Genomic DNA, 20,981 nt, shown 5'->3' with positions numbered 1-20,981 from the left:
CATCATATTTCTACCTGGGACCTTGTCTATTTGCTCCTGTAACTGTAGGTAAAATTCATCTGCGTCACTAGTATCTCCGTCAGTCGGTTCTACAGGGGCGTATACTACTATAACTGATACCCTGAACTTTCTAGTCATAAAATGAGAAATTAGTATTCTATTATTAATACCTTCCCAGCCTAGACAAGACTTAGCAGCTTCCTTATTCATCATGAGCCCTACTCCCTGTCTATGTACCCCATCCTTCCTGCCTGAGTAAACAAATTCTATATGACCTAATTTCATGCTTCCTACCCCTGGGATAGGAGTTTCTGAAACTCCTATTAACTCCAGTTTGAATCTTCTGAATTCGTCAGTCAAAATGTCGATACGATAGTCATTTTTAATGTCGTAACATTCCAAGTTCCAATTTTCATGTTCTTTAAATCATTGAAATTATTTTTGCGTCAGGAAAAGCAATGATCCCGGATACCAGTGCAGGACGGGGATCACATATTTTTTCAAGTCTACACCGAAGTGCTTAAGCTGGCTTAGAACCAGACAGCAAGAAGTCCCTGGGACCTCCAGCATGACTGGAGGATTTGTGCAATCCTGGGCCCATCTTGGTCACAACATGGTTTTCAGCACTTGGTGATGCTCTTCTATCAACAAGAGTCGAAATGCTGCACAGACAGTCTCAAGCCTATTGCCTCTGACTCATTATATATTCATGCCTGCAAATATTATGCTACTACGAGGAGGTAACCCGTAACAGATAAATTAGCTAGGAAGAGGTTTTTCAGCCCGAAGACGCCCGTCAAAACATACCAAGCCCAGAAGAATTATCCATTAGTCAGAATCCCGTGCGAATGCTGTGTCGTTTACTAGGCTATAATTTCATCGAGGGGCGCCACTCCTCAAGTAGGAATAGAGTTGACTGCAAGTATTTCGTACTTAGTCCCGTCTTGGTTCCCTTGGTCTGTCAATAAATCCTTGTAAATGTTAGTTCATATTTTTTAATTGTGAATACCAAGTGGTTGTCTTAGATATTGAAAATGCTTCTCTGCCTTGCTCTACTTCAGTTGTTTTTTGTTTTTGTTTTTTTCTACATGTTCAATCTTGATAAATAGTGTGGTTAAGAATCTATGGGTAGCACATGGTAAAGTTTCGCCCAATAAAGGAAGATTTAATCAAAAAGGTCTCTGTAGTTTGTACCACAGTTTTAGTTCTTAGTCATTCTTTTCCATTTGGGTACTACCCATTTGTTTTTTAAAAAGCATTGTTGTACCCTACAAGTGGCATATTTCAGATAGTGTAAATTTTAGCTTCATGTACCACAATGGTACCAAAACAATAAATTGTTGGATAGGTTTGACCTTATTGACATATCATCTCAAATAAATGATCTTACTGATGCTTTATGTGTGAGAGCCTATTATTTCTGAATGTGGTTTTCTGGTGTTGTTGGATCTAAAAACGGAATGTTTTTGGATCTAAAAACATTATGTATATAATGTATAATATACATATGCTTATATATTAAGAGAACCTAATCTTTTCTACAAATGGTACTGTCAAAAATTAAAGACATCTGAATTGTATCTTTGCATACATTAGGATTTACAATAGACAGAAATGACTATATTTCAAAATTGGATAAAGCTGGTTTAAAACAGTAGCCTCAAAAAAAAAATTGATTTCCAGAAACGTTCAGCTTTGTTATTGGCCACATTTTGGCATCAACATAATTCTAAATTTAATCTAGATTTCTAAATGTTATTTGGGAAACAATGAACTAATTTCCCTTTTTAAGAGAGCAAGAGAGGGGAAAAATCGGTTTTCTGTGAGCTGTAGGCTGTGCACTAATTTACCGGTTCTTTAAAATGAAGGTTCTATCTTAATTTTCTGTGTTATCAGGCACTCACGCGCATATGTAAAGCTAGCTCAATAGCCTGTCAGATGACTGGCAATATATAAGAAACAGAATATTACTCTTTTGAGAGGACTGAAGGGAATTTTCTTCCCTTCCCCCAAACCAAAAATCAACTGATGTATTTACAGGGTTTCTTACAAGTTTGGTATTGGGGTAGAAGTAAGAAAATTCACAATGAAATTAATGTCATAATAGCTTAAGCCTTTTCTTTGATTTTCTTTAGTTTTTACTGGTCTCTTCCCTGTTTGATATGTTGCATAAAAAATTACCTGAGATTTTGGTTGATGTATTTGAAAGTAGGATAAAGAGTTTAGATATGTTAAAGAGTGTGAGCCTTGTTAAAAGAACAATTGTGTCATCTTTATTTTACTTTCAGTTACATTTCGTTGATAGGTAAAGAAAATTAAGCCACAAATAAAAAATTTCAAGCCTTGTTTGGTAAGTTGTGAGGCACTCTGTTTTGTCCTCATATTTGAGATTAGCCAGGTTAACCCTGGCTGCTAACTATGAGATGTACCTTGATCATTGCAATTTAAGTTTTTGCCCTTGGTTTTATGTCAACCTACACTGTAAATAAATATAACCTATTGGTTATATAAACATCACAATATTGTTTTTAGATTAATGATATTCTTAGATCCACAGAAAATTACGAATTATATAATGTATTTGTTTATAGATGTCTTAACTTTATTTATATTAATGCGCATTAAATTTTGTAGCTAATAATTACTGTGAAGAAAGATGTAAGAAGTTTATGGATTCTATGCTAGACTGCTGTGAAAAATGGATTGATCAGCCACATATATCTGAATCCTGTAAAGGTTTTAAGCATGCCGTTATTCAAAGGATAAACTCCAAAAAAGGTTAATGTTTGTTACTTTTTGGTTAATAGTGAAAAATTTGGGTTTTGGTAAATGCTAAATAGAATATTGGGTGAGAATAATATTGGCAATGTTGCATGTAAAGTTTAATCTGACATAATCACTTTTGTGAGATAATTAAAAAAAAAAACTGTTGCCAAGTTTTAAAAAAATGAGGATCAGCAAAATTGAAGCATAATTAAACTAGTATGATCTAAGAATAGATTAGCAAATAGTTTTGAAAATTATCTTTCAATTTTGACAATTTCATGTGGGACCCTTAGATAAGACGACGGCAGTTTTATTTTATGCAAAAGAATTGTGACAAAGTGGCACTATTACTTTGTATCACTTCTACATCCGAAGCTGTTGGGAAAACTGAACATAACTGGAACAAATCGGAACTTTATAATATAATCGCAATATAAACCAGAAATAGGAACTTTTTGAAAATTCCACAGTTCCTTGTGTCACAAAGTGTTTGCAGTAGCAATGTTACTCAATTTATAATAGAAAGCCTTAATATCTATAGTAATAAGGCTTCAACTTTTAAAAAGTATTTTCAAGTTTGTATATCCTACTTCACGTCTAATTGTAAAGCTAAAAGGACTGGTCTTAAAAAAAGCTCCAGCCTACAGTTTGCTTCTCCTAGAACTTGTTTCAGTAAGATAGGACACAAACAGGATTCAATGCCAAACTAAAGATTTTGTCTTCAAAATTAAGACAAGTATATGCCTACTTTCATAAATATTTTCGTAAAATTCTTTCAAATTGTGGAAGTAGGGTACAGTGGAGGTCAGAGCTGGAAAGTATCCCATGCCCCTACTTTGGTTGTATATTTAATCTTTAAAAACAATCAACTGAAAAAACACTTTAAAAACAGAGAGATCAATGAGGGAGGTAAAAACGAGAAGCCTAGCCTCTAAGCTCACTATAGGAATCTCATCCAGTTCCATGTGTTTGACTTATTATATCCGCGCCTTTGGTGACTTGAGCCTACCTATTGATCAGGACTTAGGTATTTGATTGCTTTGCAGGGTGATTAATAGCCTGAATTAGTTAGCCAAATAGTTTAGCTATTGCCCTTGCTCTACAAACTAAGTCCAAAAGAATTTTATTTAGACTTTAAAACCAAGCTGTTCTATATACGGGTTTGAACTACTTCATAGCTTAGATTGAGGAGTTTAAGTAATATCGTGTTGTAGGGGACACGGACCTATGGCCTCTGTTTTGAGCCCACCAATCATACACATTGAAATTCCTTGTATGAATCAACAAGGTATAGTTGGTAAACATTCTTGTACCAACTTACACTTTTCTTAAATATATGCTGCCATGAGTTGGCATAACACATCAAAATTGGCGGAATTTGCATAGGGAGTGGAGGAGGGGGGGGGGAGGAATCCAACTAAATTTTTTCACCAAGTAATTGTTTGTACTTCTATTTAAAAAGAGTAAAATTAATTTATACTCCACTTTTAATCTACGAAATTGCAGAATTATGAACAGTGTAATTTTATAATAACATCAGCTTAAAAACAAACAAAGCAAAATTTTGATTTTGTCTGTGAAAAATTATGAAGTTTCCACATAAAAAGACTAGCTTTTGTGACCCCATCAGGGTTCTATTACCGGGTCTGTATTGTCATAATGGGTTCTATTGCAACTGAACCTGTGTAACTTGAACCCTGTGCAGCTGAACCCACTTGTAACTGAACCCTAGTGCAACTGAACCCTGGTACTGAGTTTTTCAGTATTCTACAAATATGAGCCTATATGATGGGGTAGAACACAACTTAGAATACCTACATGTTTAACCTTATTAGAATTGTTTGTTTTTTAAAGTTATGATATATATGTCTGTCAAGATCATACATAATAAAGCTTAGTTTTGCTGTCGATTCTGATAGATTCCAAGATAAGAATTTTAGAGAAACCTTCCAGGATTAGTTAAACACTAAACTGTAGAGTTTAAAATTTGACAATTTAGAAGATGGATGGAACAATTTTAGGAAAATAGTTTGTGAAGTTGCTGATGGTGTCTTAAGAAAGAAAGTTATAAAAGCAGCTAGAGATATTAATGAAAATGCTTTATATTTAATAGAGAGGAGGTTGGCCTGTACAAGAATTTTTTGAGTAATGGAACATTATAAAATAAGTTGAATGTAAAAAAAAAAGAAAAAGTGTTAAATATGAATTAATTAGGTGTGAAGTGGAGGCCACGGATCAAATTGCCAAAGGTGTAGAAGATGCAGCCTGATGGCATAATAGTAATATCGTGTACTTGTATGCTAATAAATTGAGATGGAATAGTCAATCTAGACTTGTCCCTTTTAAAAATAGGAAGGAGCTCCAAATAAAGGCCAGTCGTTGTAGTAGTAACTGTATCTGTAGTAGTTTTAGCAGCATGTACATAGTGTCCATTGGTTAGTTCAACATCCCCATCAACATACCTGAAAGTTCCAACATAATGCTAGAAGCCATTCATAAGATAATGCTGATACGCTCTTTTGCAACTGCAGGCAAATAGTGTTTTGATTTAGTTCAACTTCCCCATCAACATTCCCTGGAATTTTCACCTTAAAACCCTTAACTTTAGTGGTCATAGTAATCAAAAATGTGGAAGATGCTGCCAGACGGCATAATAGTAATATTTTGTACTAGTATTTGAATAAATTGAGAGGGATTTATCAATCCGGACTTGTCCCTGCTGAATATAGGAAGGGGTCCCCAAAAAGGGCCAGTCGGTGTAGTAGCAGTAGAAGCCGTATTAGTATTAGCAGTATGTACGTAGTGCCTTAAGGTTAGTTCAACATTCCTGAGAGTTCCAATATAATACTCAAAGCTGTCCATAAGGTAATGCTGATACGCTCTTTTGCAACTGCATGCACATATTGTTTTGATGTAGTTCAACTTCTTCATCAGCATTTCCTGAAATTGTCACCTTAGACGTGGAAGATGCAACATCCCCTGAAATTTTCACCTTATTACCATTAACTTTAGTAGTCTTAGTTGTCAAAGATGTGGAAGATGCATCCAGACGGCATAATAGTAACATCTTGTACTGGCATTTGAATAAATCGAGAGCGAATTGTCAATCCGGGCTTGTCCCTGTTGAATATAGGAAGGGACCCCCAAAAAGGACCAGTTCTCATAGTAGCAATAGTAGGTGTATTAGTATTAGCAGTATGTACGTAGTGCTTTTTGGTTAGTTCAACATTTCTGAGAGTTCCAATCATAGGCAGGGCAATAGCGCTGCCTAAGTAAAGATATAATACTCAAAGCCGTCCATAAGGTAATGCTGATGCGCTCTTTTGCAACTGCATGCACATAGTTTTTTTAGTTCAAATTTTCCATCAATATTCCCTGAAATAATAATAATTTATTTTTAACCCACATCATATACAAAAATGATATCGAACCAGCGATCCTGAAAGATCGGGAGAGGGCTCATTCGATCGGAAATCGATAGTTCTAATTTCCTTTTTAAGTGAATAGAGCCCCAATGACCCCTAGGAAGGTAAGAAATATTTTGTATCGTTATCATTCTTCCATGAAACTTTTAGGGCCATATATTTCTCACTAGTCTTGGTTATTGGTTTAAACTCAAAATTCATATTCTCAATCTTTGAAAATCCTAATAATAGATGATATATATCATAGTAAAGATTGTGGAAGCCGATAGGTACATAAAGCTTGCTACGTAATATGATATTATAAACACTGTAGGCCTTGCCTCTGAAACTACCTGTAATATGACAATGATCTTACAGAACGCTTCCCGATAGATTTTAGGTCCTTTCCTAGACGTTTTTCACAAATCAGGTATTTCCATTAAAGTGAGCCATTAAACAGCCTTCGAAGAGGGCTTATTCGATTGGAAGTTGGAAGGGCTGGTGCCCTTTTTCCTAGTCGGGGGTGATTGGAGGGCAACTGGCACCCGTTTCACGCCCACCGTTTCCCGAGACGCATCCAATCGGGGTTTTGGGATGGCCATTTCGTTCGACATAGTTTAAAGATCCGGAAGTTTTGTCTTTGGAGATGAAACTCTCCCCGCAGCCCTCAGGGCGGGGGTTGTAGGTTGTGTCCTGGGGCATGTGAGGCTTTTGTAGAGGGCGTTGTCGTAGAAGCTTCAAAGGGGGCTCATTTGATTGGAAATTGAAAGGGCTCATTTGATTGGAAATTGAAGGGGCTGGTGCCATTTCAATGGTCGAAATTGATTGGAGGGGGTCGCAACTGGCCCCCCTCTCACGCCCACCATTTCCCCAAACTCATCCAATCAAAATTTTGACTGAATATTTACTGAATATCAGGGTTCGGACTCGCCTATAAATTCCAATAAATTCCTATATTTTAATGCACTCCTATAAAATGCCTATATTTTGGCTAAAATCCTATTATTACTATATTTTCGGCTGAAGAGCACCAAGAGCATTGCTCATGATTTGCAATTTTCACTGCTCGTTAAGTAAACCAAGATGTGCTTTTCTTTGCTTTTGACTCTGCTTGTAGACTGTGCTGTCTTTTGGTGTAGATCGATAATTAATTACAACTGTTGAGGTGTTTGAACTTAACTAATGCTTTGTGTTGGGATTAGTAAGCTGCTTTTGCCTGGGCTATGCTGTTGTGTCGATTTAGTAGCCTATATTTTGTTTTTTGTCATGTTGGGCCTAGCCAAAATGAGCAAAGATCAGTGTATAGGCTAGCAGTCTCTGCTTAATGAGACTGTGAGTTCTTGCAACTTATGCGTTTCCTAGCTGAACGCTATAAAAGGCTGATGCGAATACGGCACAGTTTCGGACATACCCACATTTTTTCTTTTTATGGACTTTTAATCGCGGGATGCTATTTTGCAGTATCTGATCACCGATGTGCTGCACCCTTACTGTAAGCAAATCCGTGTGAAGGACATTCAGTCATATTTTGTACTAAAATATGACGAGACAACCAACAACGCTGGTATGAAAGAGTTACAGATACGTCTTTGATATTGGTCCTCATACAGAAACGAAATCCAGAGCAGACATTTATGCACAAGTTTTATGGGCCACGCAACAAGTGATGACCTATATAGGAAGATTGTGTCAGCCATTGAACAGAATCAGCTGCCACTTGAAAAACCGATTACGCTTGGAAGTGACGGACCAAATGTCAACAAAAGTGTTTACAACAAGTTCAATGCCGAAAAAAAGAAAGTGATGGGAAAGGGAACGTTAAACATTGGTACTTGCAACATCCATATAATTCATAACGCTTTCTTCAAAGGTCTTCAGGTGTCCAGAGAAGAAAGTTCCGACTTTGTTATTCTTGTGCATTCATTTTTTGACGGCTGGCCTGCACATTGTGAAGACTATCGAAAGTGCCAAAAGAAAGTGGGAGTCCCAGAGACTGCTTTCATAAAGCATGTCCCAAGCCGCTGGCTGACGATCGGACGTGCCCTCGCTAGAATCATGCAGCAGTGGCCGGCAATCTTAGAGTACTTCCTGAACTTTACGCTGAGAGAGAAAAAACTGAAGAATCTTCTGTCCACTCCCAAATTTCTGAAGATTGTGGCTTATATCAAAAGTGCGACGATGAAGGCCCAAATCGAATTTGTTCTAGCCTCAGCAGAACTGTTCATGAGTTTCACCCAACTGTTCCAGAAAGAAGAGCCTCTCATTCACGTTCTGCACTCAGAGATCAAAAGACTAGTTGTGACGCTTTACTCCAGGTTTTGTGACCAAGACTGAATATTTATCACCAGAAATGTTGAACCTTGCTGAAAAATTTGCAGAAAAGCTCATAGTTTCAGAAAATGTGGAACAAGCTTTTGGTGAGAAAGCAACACTAAAAGACAAGGCCATTTTCTATATCAATGAACGAAAACATTTTATTGCGGGTATTCGCCATATTTTGAACAAATGTCCTCTGGAAAAGGAGGGTTTTCTAGAGGCTTTACATTGTTTGAGTCCAATCAATATGAAGGATTCAAGAAGCATTGCAGACATAGCAGTTGTGGCACGCGAGATTGCGATTGGAGTAAGCTCAGACGTTGCCCAGGCTGAGTGGCAGCTTTGGCAAACGGAAACTGGACCCCGTGAGGACATTACTTGGATCAATCATTTTTGGAGCCATTGTTTTGGATTGGTGAATGAGCACGGGGACAGCAAGTACCCGGAACTTACCAAACTTATCAAAGTGGTGCTGACGTTGTTGCATGGCAGCGCAGATGTTGAGCGTGGGTTCTCGCGTTCTGGTAGGATTCTCGGTGAAGACCAGGCCTTGATGTCTGAACGCGTTCTGGATGCGAGACTCATGGTATATGACACGTTGAGGCTTTATGGAGGAAAACCATAACGGTTTGTTATTACAAAAGAGCTGTTGAACCTTGCACGTTCCGCACTGTCTCGGTATCAACAATATCTGGATGAAAAGAATGGAGAAGAGCTATCTGAGAAGGAGAAAACAGCTTTCGAAGAGGACAACAAGCGGAAGTTGCAGGAGGTCCACGACAAAAAGAAAGAAATAGAAGACCTGGAAAGCAAAAGGAAAAAACTTAGAGCATCAGAGCAAGACAAGAGAACAGTAGCAGATACTCAACTTCAGGAAGTGACCGACAGAATGAAGAAGGCTGCCGAGTCCAAGAGTTCCATAGACATTGCCTGGCTGTTTCTTTGCTCGAAGGAGCTGTGAAGTTCAGAACAAGTGAAAGAGAGCAGATGGTGGAATCTGCAAGAATGGAGCAGTCTCTTGCAAAGAGAAAAACTGACTTCATATTGAAATTGATGCCCAAGAAGCAGCAAGAGTGATTCCAAATATTTTACCTACATCATACAATCGTTGGCACAGTATGTGTATCTGATTTTTTACTGTCTTTTACTATTTATACAGGTTGTATTTGAAATAAGAAAAATAAAAAAAATAACTAAATAAATGCAAAAACTCGGGAAATGACGAATTTATGTGACCAGGCATCCCACGCTATCTACCACAGATCTGATCCTGAGGACTTCCGAATCCTATATTTGGCTATATTTGGGCCCGGAAAATCCTATTAAAATATGACAGATCCTATAATTTGAAACGAACCGACCTGTCCGAACCCTGGAATATTTTAGTTGCTTTGCTTCATTTTTGTGTTAGTTTTTAACTAGATAATTTATATAAAGTAAATAACTCATGATGAGATAGAATCATGATTGGATGTAGGTTGATTCATTCTTAACGGACATAACAAAATACTGAAACTTTGGATTTTGTTCAAAATCCAGCTAGTTTTGGGAATTAATAGGATTCGAACCCGCAATGAATAGAAGTTTGGTAAATATACAAACGGAATTCTGGCCCAAGCCTGTGTTGAAAAAGGTAGAATAAGTTTTAGGAGACTTGTTAGTCTATCTGGCCTCCCCCAGGCCATTCAGCGTGTGCCCAGATGGCGATAGGGGAACGCTCTACAGATATATAGGGTACCTCCATAGGAGGCACGGACCAAGGGGGTACCTTGTCCCTGGGGGCCCATAATAGAAATTGGGGCACCCTCGCCCGGGGTTATAAATGCAGGCGGAGGAGGAAGAAGGCCCCTCAAATGTACACTCAAAAGGGCCCACTGGTTTGTCCAAAAGTTCCATGAGTTGCAAACCGTCTCCCAGTAATGGGTTACATTGCATGGTGATGCAGATCACCATCGCGGGAGGATCCTCTAGAGGACAACAACTGTGGCAAGGCGTAAGATCCAGATCTATGGACAACGGCCTCTGAAAAGGGCTGCCTCGACCCTTTCGGGGTACCTGCAAAACTGAGGACCTTGCGGTCAACTATATTCCCACTTGAGGAGTGGCGCCCCTCGAGGAAATTATAGCCTAGTAAACGACACAGCATTCGCACGGGATTTTGACTAATGGACAATTCTTCTGGGCTTGGTATGTTTTGATGTGCGTGTTTGGGCTGAAAAACCTCATCCTAGCTAATTTATCAATTATGGATTGCCTCCCCGTCGTAGAATAATATTTGTAGGCTTGAATATATAATGAGTCGGAGGTAATAGGCTTGAGACTGTCTGTGCAGGATTTCGACTCTTGTTGATAGAAGAGCATCGCCAGGTGCTGAAAACCATGTCGTGACCAAGATGGGCCCAGGATTGCACAAAGCCTCCATTCATGGAGGTCCCAGGGACTTCTTGCTGTCCGGTTCTAAGCCGGCTTAAGCACTTCGGTGTAGACTTGAGAAGATATGTGATCCCCGTCCTGCACTGGTATCCGGGATCATTGCTTTTCCTGAAGCGAAAATAATTTAAATGATTTAAAGAACATGAAAATTGGAACTTGGAACGTTACGACATTAAAAAATGACCATCGTATCGACATTTTGACTGACGAATTCAGACGATTCAAACTGAACTTATTAGTAGTTTCAGAAACTCATATCCCAGTGGTAGGAAACATGAAATTAGGTGATATAGAATTTGTTTACTCAGGCAGGAAGGATGGGGTACATAGACAGGGAGTAGGGCTCATGACGAATAAGGAAGCTGCAAAGTCTTGTTTAGGCTGGGAAGGTATTAGTAATAGAATACTAATTGCTCATTTTATGACTAGAAAGTTCAGGGTATCAGTTATAGTAGTATACGCCTCTGTAGAACCGACTGACGGAGATACTAGTGACTAAGATGAATTTTAATTACAGTTAGAGGAGCAAATAGACAAGGTCCCAGGCAGAAATATGATGTTATTACTGGGAGATTTTAACGCCCAGGTTGGTAGAAATAGGGATAGATGGTATCCCAGCCTAGGTAAATTTGGAAAAGAAAACATTAATGGATACAGACTTTTGCAATTTTGTTGGTACAACAGTCTAGTTATAACCAATGCGGTATATGATCATAAAATTGCCTATATGTTAACTTGGTATTCACGTGATGGCAAGACAGCAAACCTTATGGATCATTCTATAGTAAAATCAAGACTGGTAGGATCAATACAAGATACTAGGTTATATAGGATTGCTGTTATTGATGTTAAATGTAAAGATCACCATCTAGTAGTGTCAAGGGTTAATTTAAAGCTGAAATATCTGAAGGGTAACTAACTCCCGGGAAGTTATGATGTTGTTAGACTCCAGGATGAAAATTTGAGAGAAACTTTCCAGGAACAGTTGAATACGAAACTTGAGAGTTTAAAATTTGATAATGTGGAAGATGATTGGAATAATTTTAGAAAAATAATTTTTTAAGTTGCGGAAGGTGTATTAGGGAAGAAAGCTAGAACTGCAGCTAAGAATATTAGTGAAAAAGCTTTATGTTTAATAGAAAGGAGAAAGGACCTGTACAAAAATTATCTGAGTGATAGATCGTATGAAAACAAAAGAAATGTAAAGAAAGTGGAGAAAGCATTAAAATAGGAATTAAGGAGGTGTGAAGTGGAGGCCATGGATAAAATTGCCGAGGATCTGGAAGATCAGCTAGACAGCATAATAGTAAAATATTGTACTGGCACGTTAACAAATTGAGAGGGAGTAGTCAATCCAGACTTGTCCCAGTTAAAGATAGGAATGGGGTCGCAATTAGTGATAAGGAAAAAACTAAAGAGAGATGAGCCGAACATTTTGAGAACTTGCTTAACCGAGATAGAGTTGCAGGAAAAAATATAGAGGAAAATGAAAAAGTTTGTGATACCTTGGATGTGAAGGAAGATTTGTTTTGTGAGGAGGAATTAGCAACAGTACTAAAAGGATTAAAGAATAATAAGGCTCCAGGTGCTGATAGGGTAGTAAATGAGTTTCTTAAATATGGTGGCTCTGAGGTTAGAAATAAGTTATTGAAGATTATGAACATGATTTTTGAAAAAGGGGAAGTACCTAACGATTTTTGGAAAACCTTAATTAAGCCACTTTATAAGAAAGGCATTAGTCTGGTCTCTGTAGGTAGCAAATTACTTAGTAATATGATACTTTTTAGACTGAGAGATGCCGTAGACAAAGTTTTAAGAGAAGAGCAGTGCGATTTAGAAAAGGTAGTGGATGTGGCGACAAAATTTTCACTCTTAGGCTGATAATTGAGAAGTGCCTGAGTTTTCAAACACCTTTGGCCCTCAGTTTTATAGATTATGAGCAAGCGTTCGACTTGGTTGATAGAAGGGCTTTAGTAAAGGTTTAATCCTTGTGTGGAATACCAGACAAATACATTAAAGTAATTAGTATTATGTACGAGAATAACACTGCTACGGTTAATGTAGGATATGAGGTTAGCAGCTGGTTTTGTGTTGAATCAGGAGTTAAGCAAGATTGTGTTCCATCCCCCTTTATATGGATTATTTTGATGGACTTTGTTTTAAGGAGCACAGGAAAGGCAATGGGAGACCACGGAATCAAATTGGGAGGAAAAAGTCTCCTGGACTTGGATTATGCTGATGATTTAAGCATCCTAGATGAAAGCGTGAGCAAAATGAATGCAGTTTTAGAGGTTTTGCGAGTTCAGGATGCTAGAATTGGTTTGAAAATTAATGTTAGGAAGACTAAGACTAAGGAAGACTAAGAATAAGTGAAGATGAAAAGGTGACGTTGGGTAATGAAAAGATTGATCGGGTGAGCAGCTTCACTTACCTTGGTAGTATTATTAGTAAAGATGGTGGGAGCAGTGAAGATGTTAAAAATAGAATAGCCAAGGCTCAGGGTGTTTTTTCACAGTTAAAAAAAGTTTGGAAGAATAGGAAGATAAGTCTGCAAACCAAGATTAGAATATTAGAAGCTACAGTGATGACAGTGGTCAAATATGGCTCTGAAGCATGAACGCCCCGAAAAGCGAATGAAGATTTGCTAGATGTTTTGCAGAGAAATTACTTAAGGATTATTCTGGGTACCCGGCTGACTGACCATATTTCAAACAATAGGCTCTACGAAAAATGTAGTTCAATACTGCTCTCTAGGGCTATAATGAAAGAAAGGTTGAGGTGGTTAGGGCATGTGGTGCGGATGAAGGATGACATATTGCCGAAGATTGTTCTTTTCGGCCAACCGTCTAGGGCTAAACGGAAAGCAGGTCGTCCTTGTCTGGAGTGGGAGGACGTCATAAAGAAAGATTTAAAGGAAATGGGAACTTCGTGGGCGGGTGTAAAAAAGGAGGCTTTGAATAGATTGGGGTGGAGGAGGAGCGTGCGTAGCTGTGTTGGCCTCAGACTGCTTGGTGCTGCGGTGAGTTGTTAGTATTAGTAGCAGTAGTAACCAAAGAAAAGAAAAACACTCAAGATACAAAAAAAACTACTTATGAAAAAAGACAGACCAAGCCTAAATGCAGCGGACTAGGACTTAATGGAGCATCAATTAATAATTTAGAACTTCATATTTGAAATGTTTGAATATTACCTGTTAATGAATATAACAAATTTAAATTACTATTACAGAAAAAAAAATTACTAAACAAACAACTTCATTAACACTTCAAAAAAAAAAAACTACAGCAAACGAGTAAGACCACTGTGGGCTGGCAGATACTTTTATGGTGACAGGGGTAGTTTGCCGGCAAGTACTGTAAGCCTTGACCCAATATCTTGAAACCCCTAAATTTAACATGGAAACACCTTAAAACCCCTAACTTTAGTTGTAGCCGTAGTAGTAGTTGTAGCATACACATTTTCTCTTTTGATTGGTTGAACGTTTCACTCATCGTATCCTGTGAATTTCGACTTAATACTCTAGACCTGTGGCTCCCAACCAATTTTGGCCAACGCCCCACCTAGGCATTTGTAAAATCCAGATACCTCCCATGATATTTAAATTTTGTCATTCAAAATTTTTTGTGTCTTCACGTGAAGGAAGCTTAAAAGATCATTACCTCGTTATTTATATATATATATATATATATATATATATATATATATATATATATATATATATATATATATATATATATATATATATATATATATATATATATATATATATATATATATATATATATATATATATATATATATATATATATATATATATATATATATATATATATATATATATATATATATATATATATATATATATATATATATATATATATATATATATATTACCGTGTATGTCCTGTTCTTAAATTTTCTACGCTGGGGGACACATTCTTTGAAATCAAGGAGAGAAAGTGTACATACGTAAAAAGCTTATGCGCTGCCATTCACCATGGCATACATATTGATTTTTTACAACTTGACTTCCCCACTTGGATTTGGTGTTAGAATTTGCATTAGTATCCTCTGAACTAGCATATGGTTGGTGAGCTAACACCAGTCAATTATAATATCTTTAAAATATTTGGTCTTTTGTTTACTTTTTCGGCTGTTAAAAAAAACCTCTTGAATGTTCTCCTAATTAAATGGTTTGGGGTCTAAATAGCTTTTGAATAAAAGAAGACACACTTTAAAGTTTAAAATTAGTGTTTTGAGCAGAAATTAGGGTGCGAAATTCATACTACTACTAACAACTCACCGCAGCACCAAGTCTCCTGAGGCTATGACAGCTACGCATGCTCCTCCTCCATCCCAATATATTCATAGCTCCCCTCTTTACATCTTCCTGAAAATTTCTTAATTTCCTTAAATCTTTTCTTCTGACATCCTCCAATCCCAACCGAGGACGAACTAATTTCCGTTGAGACCTAGATGGTTGGCCTAAAAGGACAGTCTTTGGCAATCTGTCATCCTTCATATGCAGAATGTGGCCTTGCAATCCCAACCTCTCTCTTATTATTGACCTTGAAAGCAGGATCGAGCCACACTTTTTTTTACAGCCTACTGTTTGAATATGGTCAGTCAGTCGGGTACCCAAAACAATCCGTAGGCAATGTCTCTGGAAAAATTTATACGTATATTTGTAATTTTTTTATTTTTTTTTATTACAGGCCTCACGGCTCCATCACAAATGATGATTTGCCGCTAGTTCTGGTATTTACCTCATTTTTCAACACTGAGGTACTTGTTATACCTTCTCTTGAACGCGTCAAGGAAAGGATTTTTTGGGATTACCTCTGCCGGCAATCTATTCCATGTGGCAACCGATCGCCGGGTGAAACTTTTTTTCAGATATTCTTGGCGGGGAGTATCCTGCTCAAGGTAGTCCTGACGAGCTGTAGGCTTCTTCGGTGAGTTGATCGCAAGGGATTTGCTTTATCAGGAATGAAATTCGATAGCTCCTCCGATGGAGGGTTATACAAGTACTTATAGAAATTCGACATGGACGCCACATCGAAACGTACCTGGATCAGGTGTGGGGTTTTAGCTTTCGCGGGGCCAGAGGTTGCTGCACGCACTGCTCTATTTTGAATATGTTGGAGTGGAGCGATGTGGCTTTTTGGTGCACCAGCGAAGAGAGGACATGCATATTCCATGACAGGTCTGATTTACGAATTGAAAAGTGGCAGAATAGAATCATCAGGGAGAAGACTTTTACATCTTAGGATAACTCCTAATTTCTTGTTGCAAGAGGATCTAGTTTTACTCAGTCCATGAGAGAAATTAACTCCAAAGAGAAATTAACTCCAAGTAGGCGCAGTGTATCAACTCAAGTCATTACCTCTCCTTTGAAGACGAAATCAGGATGAGCCCTCATATTATGCGCCTTAGAAATTAGGAACTCTTTCATTTTTGATGCGTTAAAACTTACAAGCCATGCACCTGCCCACGCCTCAATTTTCCCCAGGTCAACCTGAAGCTCCTTGTGTGGTTCATTGGGATCTTCGTCTTTTGCGATTGATGTTTTTGTTTGTGTCATCCGCCGGTACTTGTGGTACTTAGCCCAAGAATACTTACTTGCAACGATCGTTGACGAAGAAAGTCAGCAAGCACGTCAAATAGTCGACCATGAATGCCATAGGCTTTCAGTTTACAAGGAAGTCCCGTGTGCCATACCCGATCAAAGGCTTTTGCAATGTCAAAGGAGAGAAGGCGAATATCGTGTCCATGAGAAAGGAGCTCAACCCACTATTGATACTGTGCAGTCAAACAGTCTAACGTTGACCGTTTTCTGCGAAAACCATATTGCGTGTCGGCCAAAAACAGATATGACTCAAGGTATTGGTAAAGGGTCTTATTAATGACGCTTTCATATTTTTTACCTACACAGGGCAGCAGACATATTGGACGATACGATCCTACATTAGTAAGGTCAGACTCTGCCTTTGGAACAGGGACCACATGAACAGTTTTCCAGGCTTTCGGGAATAATCCCGCTGCAAAGCATTTTCTATAGAGAGAGGCAAGAGGACCAGCAAGTTCAGGGGGACATCCTTTAAGGATGATTTGGGAATCTTGTCAGGTCCTGAAGCTTTGGTGACATTCAGCTGGCTTAGCGTTCTGAACACCTTCCTAGTAGTTAGGTTAACGTTGGTGATTTTTGCATTTGTTCGTGGTGGAAAGGGGGGAGGGTAAACTCCGTCCTCATCAAGTTGGGAGACCTTTGAAAAGGCTTGTGCAAGAACATCTGCCTTTTCCTGGCCTGACTGGATCATCGTCCCTTCAACATGAAGCAAGGGAATTCATGTTGATTTAGATGACGGTAAGGCTTCTTTGACAACCCTCCACCACTGCTTTGTAGGGGCACTTTTCAGCTTGTCTACAAACTTGTGCTTATAATTGACTCTAGCTTGACGTGCAGCTTTAACAGACTCGTTTCAAACGGTAATAAAATCAGCCCGGTCCTCGTCGAATTCAGTTGAACGCCATTTCTTGTGAGCATTCTTTCTGGTCTTTCTACAACCAGCATTGAACCATGGCTTATCTTGAGATGAGACTTTTATTGTTTTTGATGTGACGAATTGCTCAATAGCCTCTGTAATCGCTTTTTAGTAAAGTGCCGCTGCTTTATGTGGGGCTTCTTTTAAAAATGTACTCCAAGGCTTTGCCGATACGAAGTTTCGCAGACCATCCCAGTCTTTGCGGTGATACTGCATGATGATCCACTCGTGCTTTACAGCTGGAGGTATTTTGAGATTTCCACGAGCTGTAACTGCCATATGGTCGCTGGCAAAAGGATAGCTTTCAACACTATAGGAATCCGAATGATCCGTTAAGAAGAGATCAAGCCTGGATGATCTATGAGGACCGATATAAGTGTCGAATTCAACAAGTTTTTCTAGGCCGTAAGCAAGACTCAGGTGTAGCAGTGCTAAGCCCTCCGCATCAGTCGTACGACTTTTCAGCGAGGGGCCATGATGAATTTTGAAGTCTCTTTGGATTATAATACCTGATTTAGGGAACTATTGCTTCACAAATTCCAAGCAATGTTCCAGATGTTCGGTGATTTTCATCTTTGGTGGGTTATAGACTGTAGCAATAACAAACGATTTGTTTGATAGGTTTACTTTAACCCAAAGGCCCTCCTTGTCGCTAGGAATCGAAAGTGCCAAAAAAGGGATGTTAATTTTAAGGTATATGGCAACACCACTTCCACCAAAAGTCGAGCTTCTCGGGTTTTTGTGATCCAGCCTGAGCAGAGTGTAACCAGGAATACTGATATCACTATCAATGACGCTAGAATTCAGGTTGGTTTCGGATACACACATGACAGAAGGGGAGACTTCATTCATCAAGTGCTGTGGGTGATCCAACTTGGATCGGAGACCACGTACTTTGCAGTAGGTAACAGTAATTGTATCCGTAAGAATTGTCTTTGGGTGCGCATTTGGTCGTCTACTAGAAAGAAGTCCGATCCGAGGCTGTTTTTTCCGTTTGAAAACTTGGTAAATACCGGCTGGATAGGTAGTTGGCCCAAACAGCGGACAAAAGAACAAAATAAACTTTTTTTTTATTAAGAACTTTTTATTACATATTTATTTTTATCGTATATTTATTTCTATTGCAGGTCGCCCTTTGACATAATTGCTTTTGATTCGGCTGACTTGATGTTTAGTATTTAACATGGAAGTTTAAGTATTGTTATTTGTTTTGTTTTGAAGTATTATTTTTGATTTGTATTAAATTATGTTTTAAGATTTCTTTTTGGGTCTTGTTCAGATAGAAAATGTTATTTTGTCTTGCAAATGTACCATACGGTGGCACAAAAAATAAAGGTGAATTGTTCAAAAAATTCTAAAAAATAAAATAAAATGGAAAAACATTGAATGCTAGAAGATCCTCCGAAAAATTGCACTATGAAGGTTAAATATTGAATTTAAATACTGAAAAGGTTAAAATTATCGTTCTTTAAACGCCCGTTATGGAGTGTTTAAACTACCCTGTCTGTGTTAGTGATCCGAGGGAAAAGTCTGATCCACGGCAAATCACACTATCATTGAAGAAATATAAAAAAAATTGGGGAGAACAACTGTTTAAAACTTAGAACCCCCCTCCTCGTTGGATGGGTATGGCAAAAAATTATAAGGACTGAGAAACTGGTTCTTTAAAAAATAATGAATAGCTTTTAGGGGCGTTCTTAGACCCTATACCCTACAACTTATAAATTGACTCCAGATTCCCATGAAACTGGTATGCCAGCATTACAATAGGCCAGAGCCGTTTAAAGGGGGGCCGTTGCAGCTGCCCTGGGCACCGTTGTTGGACGGCCGCGATTGTGGGTTGCCCACTTTTATCAAATGTTTTACTTTGATTCGGCTTTTTTTATTATATTTGATTCGGGAGGGGGCGCTCCAATCAATTTTTCCCCGGGCACCACCAACCCAATGAATTGCTCTAAATAGGCCAAGATTAGATGGTAGGCCATTAGCTTAGGGAAGGAGATCTCATTCAAGGGTTGAACTAATCGAAGAAAATGCACTTAAATTGAATCCTTTCAATATGCGTTGCTACTGTCACAATCTTAATTATTCAACTGATGAGTCTGTAACAACTAGCATATCATTAAAATGATGATAGCTATATGGTTGTAAGACGGCTCACTTAAGCAAGGAATTTCCCGGAGTTATCTTTACAATCAGAGTCAGTAGATTTTTAAATGTTTGCAATAGTGTTTTTTTTTGTCCCCCTCCCGAATAAAGACAAACAAGTATTTCCCATTAAAGGGTTTCCAAACAGTCCATTAAAAGATTTCATTAAAAAAAATATTTCATTAAAAGGTTTCATTAAAAGATGCAAGCTTTATGCATATCTAGGCTTTTATATCCTGTTCTATCTCACGGTGAGGTTTCAATCTGAAACTTTCAAGATTTCCAACAGAGATGGGGGGGGGGGTAAAGATAGTTTGAATTTGTTGCTTGGGAATAGGGAGAATGATTTTTCTCCCTTTCTCACAAAATGAGTACGCACTAAATTTAGTGCGTGTCGTGTGAAAGATCCTTTGGCTGAAACCTATAAACGGGAACATTACTGTCTCTTAGCTGTGTGTTCTAAAAAAGCTAAACATACGCTGCTTCAATTTGTTCATGTGATCAGAAAATAAAAACCTTCACAAATTATTCTGGGTGGAGAAGACCAGTCTTGTTTGACAACTAGTTATACTCCTATTTATTAAATAAAAGTTACATGGCTCATTTTCGAAACGCTTATTAAAAACTTGTAATTAAAATTTGGTCATGTCTTAGAGCTATTAGACTCTTGCTTGTCAGACAGTTTCGGCAAAAATTATTTCAGGTGTTCGGCATGGGGGTGGCGCTAAAATTGGATTTGAATGAGGATACTTGCCTTTCAGCAGATAGTTTAGACTACCCAAGTTATCTTCAAAGTATGGGTTGTGATGAACTTGCAACGAATAGTAGAGAAATTTGGCCAGATTGTGAGAGAAAATTGTGAAAATACTGTTTTTTGGTGTATATTATTAAACTTTTCACATTTGTTAAATACTTGGAATAGTGGCAAAGTGTTTGATTGTACTCTTTCATATTGCTTTATCGCCTGCGTGTTGTGCTGCTGTCGTTACTAGGTGTTGAGATTCTCCCTAGGAGCTTCTGTTCATTTCGTGCTTTTATATTTTTTAACATCTATGCCCAGTCGCAACAGAGCTAGATCTAGGTGGGGAGGGGGGGAGGTAAGTGTTCTTGGCTGTATGCCGGGGAGAGGGGAGAGACAAGCTAAAGAGAAAATGTACCCAAGGAAGAACTAATTCAACGTTTCAATTTATCTAGATTAAGATACCCGAGCGTTTTGTCAAGCATAGTTTTAGTAGCTTCTGGCTTTTCCCTCCTGTTTAGCTATAAGAGATAATTTGTGTATTGAGATGATAAAGAAATGTAGTGGGCATAATCATGCTTCGACAGTTGTCCAGCAAAGTAGGTACGCTAGATTGGACCCCTTTTTAAT

At 38.2% G+C, this 20,981-nt stretch overlaps 1 protein-coding gene across 4 annotated transcripts in view; it reads left to right on the top strand.

The window, feature by feature from the left end:
- The window catches only part of LOC148957020 (cx9C motif-containing protein 4), a 28,656-nt gene extending 9,931 nt beyond the window's left edge, over positions 1–18,725 (top strand). For all 4 annotated transcript variants that reach the window (XR_016142468.1, XR_016142470.1, XR_016142472.1 and 1 more), the window contains 2 exons: positions 2,635–2,778; positions 18,592–18,725. Coding sequence is in view for 1 of the 4 variants with exons in the window: in XM_089097310.1 (XP_088953436.1) it covers positions 2,635–2,778; positions 18,592–18,608 (161 nt within the window). In the remaining 3 variants the exon portion in view is untranslated. The remainder of the gene's footprint in view (positions 1–2,634; positions 2,779–18,591) is intronic.
- Positions 18,726–20,981: the final 2,256 nt, after the last annotated feature.

Source organism: Artemia sp. Qi Xiang Cuo, chromosome 1 (genome assembly GCF_049724085.1).
Source record: "Artemia sp. Qi Xiang Cuo chromosome 1, ASM4972408v1, whole genome shotgun sequence".
NCBI lineage: Eukaryota > Metazoa > Arthropoda > Branchiopoda > Anostraca > Artemiidae > Artemia > Artemia sp. Qi Xiang Cuo.
Note: the sequence above shows the minus strand (reverse complement) of the source record. Positions and strands in the feature narration are given on the sequence as shown.